The 9215-nt window shown below is 35.1% G+C and overlaps 1 protein-coding gene across 1 annotated transcript; it reads left to right on the top strand.

The window, feature by feature from the left end:
- Positions 1-4982: 4982 nt before the first annotated feature.
- On the top strand, positions 4983-7927 carry LOC149185180 (bidirectional sugar transporter SWEET1a-like). Its single transcript, XM_089419055.1, has 6 exons — positions 4983-5081; positions 5381-5417; positions 5520-5739; positions 6473-6631; positions 6856-6975; positions 7511-7927. Exons 1-6 carry the CDS (start codon positions 5048-5050, stop codon positions 7796-7798), a joined length of 858 nt encoding a protein of 285 aa, XP_089275181.1. The 5' UTR covers positions 4983-5047; the 3' UTR covers positions 7799-7927.
- Positions 7928-9215: the final 1288 nt, after the last annotated feature.

Here is a 9215-nt window from a genome sequence, read left to right as displayed (position 1 = left end):
TCACATCAAGTTTCAAAAGAGATGTTTTCTTAGGTTTCTTTTCTATTTCAGATTCTACACTGGAAGAAGAAGAAGAAGAAGATGATGATGGAGATGATGGAGGTGAAGGTGGTTTATCAACCTTGCCTTTACCTTTTTCCTTCTTCGATGTCTTTGAAGAAGAAGCTGCATCTCTCGCCTTCTTGTCTTTGTACAGTTCTCCCAACATCTGCTGCATAGTCAAGAATGCTTGCTAAAACTATTCATCACTCATCTTAGTCTTAGTGTTTCCACCTACATCAGATCCTGTCATGGTTGACTTATGAATGACTCGTCACTTTCCAATCTCTGGATCAATCTGCTCAAGGATTCCTTCTCCACGTTGCGACTTTAACCTAGTTAACATTCAATGGAAAATTCTACAAACGAAACCTGCTCTGATACCAAATTATATGATCTGAAATGATCATATGTTAAAACTGATGTAGAATTGATTAGCCATTATTGAATTGATTATTAATTGAAAGTGTGGAAATCGAGGAAACTGCTTGAGAAGAAAGATTTTACGAAAACTGATTAAACATAAGTAAGATGCATAACAGAAGTGAAAATAGTAAAAACACAGTGATACCAGATAGAAAAATTGATTATGGAGTTCATCCTTGATGGACTACGTCTCTGGGTCTGCTTTCAAGATGGGCGACCGCTTTATTAGGATTGAAACAGAAGAGGTCGATTACACAGAGATTTGACCAAAATAAATGTGCTCACAGGTACTTTTGGCCACTGTCAAAGGATAGCTCTCTGAACCAGCTTTCCAACGCCTGTCACGGTTCCCAATTATGACTCCAGATGCTCTTGTTACACTGAAAACAAAAACAACCTCCAACCTCTAGAATCTGTATACAAAAACCAAAATCACCAATATCCTCACCATGAATAAAAGGTTGACTTTATAGTGAAATAGGTTCATTCGAGGCCCCTCAGGCTCAGATAGGCATGAATGGGTTGCTTTGAATGCTTATAGGGTCCGGTCCTATCTCATTGTGACCCCAAGGGTGAGAGGTTACAAGGTGGTTTATTAATAAACACAAAAACCTCAACAAAACCCATAAAAAAAAATTATATTATAATTGAAACTGCTGGCGGCTTGTTAACTGGGAAAACGAGGTTGACCGCCCATGTGCATAGGTTGCGGTCTAACTTGCAACTGCCACCTCTGCAGTCTTCCCCAACGGTTCTGGCTACCAACACTCTGGTTACATATTACCATTCACATGTCGACCCGACTCCCTGCACGGTTAAGGCTCGACGACGCTCTGCTGCAAACTCTAACTCTGTGGTTAACCCTTCTGTTCACATATTATGGTTACTTCGCTGTGGTGAAGGATGGAAGTTAGGAGCTGAGTTAAATAGTTATCTGCTACAGTCAAGGCTAACTCTGACTCCACTCACATGAATCGCGGTTCTGTTGCGGTCTCCTCCATAGTTAGGACTGTGGTATTGTTTTATAATGTTTTATATGTTTATAACATGGCTGAGAGCATTACATGGGTTTTAGACTCAGGACATTGGGTTTTATCTATTGTGTTAATACATAGATTTGTAGTATAACATGTTTGATAGGTTTAGGACTAGGTGTGTAGGTATTTTAACACATAGTTTGTAATACAATGAGGGCCGATAGGTATAGGATGAGGGTTTGGCCCTTTTAGCATAGGTTTTAATGGTTTTCTAATGCATTTTGAATGTTTTACATTAGGTTCTAGGTTTAGGGTTTTACATTAGGTTTTTAAAATACCCATTTACGACCTAATGTCACAAGGCGACATTAGCAACATTTGTCACATGACGACAAACCTATCGACATCAAAACCTATGAAGTGGATGACAACCTGTCGACAACCCAAATCCTGCGAGGTGAATGACAAACACATGTCGTTGACCAAATCCTGGCAGAACTGACGACAAACACATGTCGACAACCAGGTACAAAACCATATCAACTGAACACCATGAAAAACCATAGACATCACCTGAACAACCTAAACCATAAACAACATTGTTGAAACTAAATGACACTGAACTGAATGTTGACGATGACACTGAACACTGACGATGAACCTATGCAACTGATCTCACGAGATCCTCTTGGATCACCCTTTTTGGTATTTACATCGATAAGCTAGAAGAGTTTCTGGAAACTGTGGGTTGCAAGGGCACTGAACTTGCTAGTATAATCATTACTCTTCTCATGTATGCTGATGATATTGTTCTTCTTGCAAAAAGCCATAATGACCTAGACAAGTAGCTTAAGACTCTTCATGTCTACTACTCCAAGATGGGTATGACGGTTAATAATGATAAGACTAAAGTCATGATCATTAAGTCCAAAAAGATCACCGTGGTAGTTTCATCTATGATAACAATTGTCAAGAGTAGGTTTCTTCTTATAAATATTTGGATATTGACTTTCCTCATCATTTCAACTAGAATTATAGCACCGAGAAGAGAATTATGAAAGGTTGAAAAGCTTATTATGAGCTTGAAAACAATTGTAAATCGGTCAATCTTTACATTTGGAGTAAAAAAGGTTCCTCTTTGAGACTCTAGTCACCCCTCTTATCGTATATGGATGTGAAGTTTGGGGTTGTAGTATATCTAGAGAGTCGTGGACAAAGATTGAGATGATCCAAAAGAAATCCATAACCTATAACCTCAAGATCAAGGGAAATACTCTCTACCCTATCCTCTTGATCAAAGTTGGTTTGTCCCCCATTGAAAATACAACTATGTTTAGATATCTGATGTATAAGAAGAAGCTTTATAACATGGAATCCAAGAGGCTCCCAATAATTGCTTCTAACTTTAGTCAAAACCCCCACATACGCCTCAAGTCCAGGTGGCATAAGGATGCCCAACCTTGGCTCAACCTTTGGGGGATTAAGGAGGAGATCATCATGGGAAGCAAGGACAGTATCAAAGATACTATTACTTTCAATTTTAAGGACAAGATGTGGGAAGATAAGGAGCTGGAGGGTAAAATGAAGCTAAGATACTATAAGGAGGTGATCAACCCCACCTTTGATAATCAGAACTATCTCTCTATGTTGACCAACATTAAGGAGAAAATAAACATCACTAGCATAAGAACTAATTCTCATGAGCTTCGAAGTGAGACCGGGAAGTGGTCTACTCCCAAGACTCCCTTGGACGATAGAATCTGTCAGATTTGTGATACTAACAAGGTGGAAGATGAAAAACACTTCCGTTTAGACTGCCCGGCTCTTACTCACATCCACTCTCAATTCCCTATCATTAGCCACACCTCCAATCTTTTTGACTTATTAAGTTTCCCTTCTCCTTGATCATAGAAACAAGATTTTGAAGAATGACAATTAGACTTTCTTTTCTTGAAGTTCGATGGACCACATTAATCTTAGTGGACATTAATCATCATCATTAAATTAAATATCTCATTATATTATTAAAATGAATTAATTTTTAAAATTTTAAATCAAAATACACAAATTTAGATTTCTTAACATTTAGGTTTACAAAAGAAAGTTATAAAAACAAATAAGTCAATTATTAGCTTCAGCATCCTACTATATTATTGGAAAAGTTTTGATTTCTTAAAATTTGAATTAATGTGCCAAAATTTAGATCTCTTAACATTTAGGTCCATGAACGAAATTTATGAGGACAAATAGGTCACTTGACATGAAAAACTATTCGCGTTGATTAACATTCAACATTTAAGTATGTGTTATAATTTACTTTACAAAATTGCATATTTGGTTGACAACATATTATCTAATTGAAACCCCAAAATGTAATAGCGTGACACGATTTTTGAATATCAACTATAATATGAAAATAGATTATTTATGCTAAGTAATTAAACTTTGCTGAAGAAAACTCCAATTTCTCGACCGGCCTAGGGCAAAGTACAGATAAATTTGCGTAATGAACGCCACATGTAAACGGACACGGCCAGGTGGACCCAAGCAGACACGTAAGCATATTTCCACAATCTGCAATAGGGATGACGGTCGGCTGACACAAGTATCTAAAAAAGAAAACCGTTGACTTGTTAGGGATGACGGTCGGCTGACACAAGTATCTAAAAAAGAAAACCGTTGACATGTTAAAATATTCAATCAAACTTATCTAATTGACATCGATATCTTTAAATGAAACATGCCGAAATGGAAGGATATATACATGAAATGCTGACATTATATACATGAAACGCTGACAATAATTAAACTATTGAATTATAAATATCGAAGGATATGTACATGAAATGCTGACGATAATTAAACCATTGAATTATAAATATTGAAGCATATATACATGAGACGCTGACATTATATACATGAAACGCTGACAATAATTAAACCATTAAATTATAAATATCGAAGGATATGTACATGAAAGGCTGACAATAATTAAACCATTGAATTATAAATATCGAAGCATATATACATGAAATGCTGACATGCATTAAACTATTAACTGACAAAAATAGAAGTATATATACATGGAATGCAGACATTAATTAAACCATTGAATTATAAGTATGGAAGTATATACATACAGCATTGACTTATAAAAATGGAAGTATATACATACAGTTAATTTCATGTAGCTTACGTAGAGATCGTGTAAAAATTATGTCGTTTTATTAGTGACGTCAAACTCGCCTATTCAAAGTTTAACCTGACGTGATTCGTTACGTTGAACGATAATGTGAAACTGTGAGTTACGTCCTGGAGGACGTCAAACTGCAGCGCCGCCTCACCCATGCACATCCAACGTCGGTAATGTCAATCGCCGCTAACTTCGTCGGAGAGATTGAAAGCAATGAATAATTATTGATGATGGCTCATGACGCCGAAATGACGACTTATGAATCATGACTAACGATGCCTCTGGAATTCACCTCACATTTTAGCACTGCAGATCTCCATGTCCAATCCTACTACAAGAACTATAAATAATTTGGCTTTGTTAAGGGTTGTCACTGGAATTTGCTCCTCTTGGTCGCATCGAAGATAGGGAAATGTTGATTGCACATTTCATTTTTGGGGTCCTCGGTGTGTATACTCACTCTCTCGAACAATATGGAGATTGTAAATTTCAGGAATATGTTTTATTTCGATAGCAATATGGAGATTGTAAATTTCAGGAATATGTTTTATGTTGATTGAAAATTTTAAACATATTTAAGATTGTAGGTTTTAAAAATATCTATAAATATGTTTTGAATTTTCTCTTGATTATCAAATTCTAAAATATTTTCAAAATTTACCATAAACATAATTTCAACCTATTTCTTGATTGCAAGAAATTTGTTTCAGATTTCCTAATGTTTAATTTGTTTCTTTCATGACAGGGAACATCAGTGCCCTGATACTCTTCTTAGTTCCTTTGTGAGTTTTCCCCAACTTAGGTCGTCATTTAATGTGAAAACTTATTGATACCCATATAATTCATAATTGTTTCTAGTTTATGATCCGACTGGTACTGTGCAGAATTACGTTCTGGAAGATTATTAAGAAGAAATCGACGGAACAGTTCTCTGGATTTCCGTATGTTTCCACCCTTTTGAATTGCTTGCTTTCTGCATGGTATGGCATGCCGTTTGTATCACCCAATAACCTTCTTGTGAGTACCGTTAACGGAACTGGGGCCGTCGTGGAACTTTGCTACGCAATTGTGTTCATTTGCTATATTCGGGACAAGAAATACAGGGTAAGTATACTATTGATTAATGTCCAAGGAACTTAGTTACAGCGGTATTGCACATGTTTTGTTTTTAGTTGGGTAGGGTTAAAGTATTTGGTAGGCTGAACCTTGTGACATTTATAAAAAATGGTTAAATTTTTGGTCAGCTGGTCATTGCCACATTTATGAGATATGAGATAGTTGTTTTATCTGGTGAAATATTGTGGCAGCACATATGTCTTTTTTTGTTTTTATCTGGGTGGGTTCAAATTTACTATTATGACATTTATGAAATAAGGGTTCAAATTTTTAGTAAGGGTTCAAATTTTTAGTAAGTCCATATTAATTTCTAGAGGTATTGCTTATGTTTTTATAGTTGGTGGGTTCAAGTTTTTGGTAAGCTAAACCTTGTGATATTTATGAAAAAGGGCAAGTTTTTAGTAAAACATTTATGAAATATGAAATAGTTGTTTTACCTGGTAAAATATAATTACAATATATATTTAGTTTCCTGTCTTTAAGTAAATGGATTCAAATTTTTTGTAAACTGACCTTTGTAACTTTTATGAACTAAAAATTCAAATTTTCATAAAATAATAAAATAATTATTCTATGCGGTTAAATAATGGCCATCATATATAGGAAGTTACCAATTTCACTAAATAGATTATACTCATTCCTGTTATAAATATACACTCTATTGATTAATAAATTAGTTTTGAGGACGGTGATCCCATTTGAATGATGGTGGATGAACCAGGTGAAGATACTTGGCCTTCTAATAGGTGTTCTCACTTTTTTTGCAATGGTTGCCTTGGTATCGCTCTTGGCACTGCACGGACGACCAAGAGAGTTATTTTGCGGCTTCGCTGCTGCCTTTTTCTCCATATGCATGTACGGGTCTCCTCTGACAATAATGGTAAATCTCTTTATTTCCTCCTTAGCAAATCGAAAATAATTTTTGTAAAAGAAAATGTCGAGGATCTCTGGAAAAATTAATTACATTGTTACAAAGATTGAATGCATTTCAATCTTATTAAAAATATGTCCATTCTATCGAAATCGATAAAAATAAATAGTTGCAAAGGTGAAGCAATTGTCTATACTTGAAGTGATCCGAAGCGTAATTTTGATGGTGTGCAGAGGTTGGTGATTAAGACGAAGAGCATAGAGTATATGCCGTTCTTCCTGTCTCTCTTTGTCTTCCTATGCGGTGCTTCCTGGTTCATATTCGGCCTCTTGGGTAACGATCCATTCGTTTATGTAAGTTTAACAATAGCTACCTTACAATAATAGATGATAAATAGCTTTGCACGAGAACTATAAACATTCACCTTCTCGGTATATTGGATAAACTATTTTTAGTTTCATGAATGAAGAAATCTCAGCATAAAGATCTGTTATAAAGAATTAACATTGTATAGCTGGTAAAATGATAGATTAAATGTCCTACAACATCATTAAACATGACTGCACAACCAATTGAAATGTTTTTAAGATAAACGGAATATAAACTGTAAGTATAATATTTTAAGTTCTGTGTATTATCCTCTAATTTCCACAAGTTCTCTCAATTAGAATCTATTCTATAAAATCATAAGTAAGAATAAAATAAATATCATTAGGCATACCACCTTCAGTATTCTATTATATTCCCTTAGCTGCAACCTTTACCTTTGCAACCTAAAATCCTTATAAAACCCGAGTTTAATTAATTCTATCTTAACATAACTCTAGGTTAACGCTATATTAATAAGATGGATCTCATAAATTTTTAAATGGATTTATTGATCCACAGGTACCAAATGGGGTTGGAAGTGTGCTCGGAGCATTGCAGTTGATTTTGTATCTTATTTACAAAGACTGGAACAAACCCAACAGTGATACATCGTCTCCTCATGCAGAAAAGGAGGGAAAGGTAGGTGTCGATCACATCAACGCAATGGAAATGGGATCTTATCGGCAGGAAAAAGTGGTTAGTGCTCCCCATGGAAAATATGTGAATGGAAATCATACCGTAGCCCCAAGCACTGAGATTGGGGGGAAGGTAGTAGCTTCATATATTGTTTCCATTCGAGATTTTTGAGTGCATATCTTCTTAACAGAAGATATGTGAGATCTCTCTTTGGGTACCAACTTCTCTAATCTTCAAGGTACATAGAATATAAGTATTGCAATGCAATGAAGTCGTCATTAGTAAATAAGGTTTAAGGTTTACGAATAAGGTTTAAGGTTTACGAAGTTGTGCGAGTATAATTTTTGTAAACAAGGTTTATGAGAAGGTTTTGAAAGTTCTTTCTCATTCATAAAGGTGTTATATATAGATATAAACCTTGTAAAAGATGTCTTTTGGAGTCAATTGTAATATGAACTTTCTCCCATCAGAGAGGTACCTGCAAAATTATTTCATATTAATAAAGGTATTTTGATTTGGTTCAGATATTCATAGTGTGCATTATTCTAATTCTTTTAGCAAAATATTTAGATAATGTGTTTTTATCTGAATATTTCTATTGGATATCATACAACTGCTATAAGAACAATTTGGTTTATGTAGGATACCTTTTCCATCATATGCTAAAATTTGTCATGTAGGGGAAGCATACATGTAATAAGTACAAGAGGCTTCACATGATTGGAAACCCTTTTAATTCCTAGTGGTACTAGCAATTACAAAAGACTTCACATGATTAGAAACCTTTGTCAACACTTGTGGTACATTTTTAGTAGTATTGCATGAGAGAACAATTTTACATGGAACATCACTTCCAAGTATCTAGGTTAAGGCATTCAAAAAGGACGCTAAGGAATAATACTATCATTTACTTGGTTAATTTGATACTATAACTAAGGATATGATCACATCAACACTCAACTAGAGCATAAACATATTGGTTCTAGTACTATTGTTGGACCAGTAAGTATATTAGAGAGCTATAGAGTATGACAATACTTTTCCTTAGAACCCATCAATTCCCCACTCCTCGAGACTATATAAAAGGTGTTAAAATTTTTCACATTTAGTCTATGAAAATTGTCCTTCTTGCATCTTAGCTATGAAAGTCCTACATAATCTTCAATATTCATAGTTTGGGCATTTGATCATTGTTTACTTTTCAACTAAGAGAATAAAAAATTTGTAAAATTATCCCAACTAACCCCTTTATTTGGGACCTCTTGTAGCATATTCTTTGCTTTTGAGTTGATCAAAGTGGTACCCATCTTTCACAAGTCCTTTTTTTTGTAGACCCAAGTGCAGTGTTTTTGCATGCCTATATCCCTTGGTTCATAATACTAAAATAATCACATCTATACAACTCTCAAGTAAGCTTTTTTGTGTGGACTCACTCCCCTCTTACTCACCTATCACTAGCTCAAGCTGCACCATCCCATCACCCCTCTTATTCACCTATCACTGGCTACACCATCCCATAACCCCTCTTGCTTAACCACGTGCTAGATGAAAACTTAAAACCAACCCAAAACCAATATGGCATTACTTC

The sequence above is a fragment of the Pinus tabuliformis genome, chromosome 3_2 (genome assembly GCF_031772625.1).
Source record: "Pinus tabuliformis cultivar Carrire ecotype Pingquan chromosome 3_2, CPIR1, whole genome shotgun sequence".
NCBI classification, from domain to species: Eukaryota; Viridiplantae; Streptophyta; class Pinopsida; order Pinales; family Pinaceae; genus Pinus; species Pinus tabuliformis.
This window is presented reverse-complemented; position numbering and strand designations above follow the sequence as displayed.

Coding starts and splice junctions, on each gene's coding strand:
- LOC149185180 (XM_089419055.1), top strand. CDS start 5,048: ATGTTGATTGCACATTTCATTTTTGGGGTCCTCG. Junction 5,740..6,472: donor TTCGGGACAAGAAATACAGG/GTAAGTATACTA, acceptor TGGATGAACCAG/GTGAAGATACTTGGCCTTCT. Junction 6,632..6,855: donor GGTCTCCTCTGACAATAATG/GTAAATCTCTTT, acceptor GATGGTGTGCAG/AGGTTGGTGATTAAGACGAA.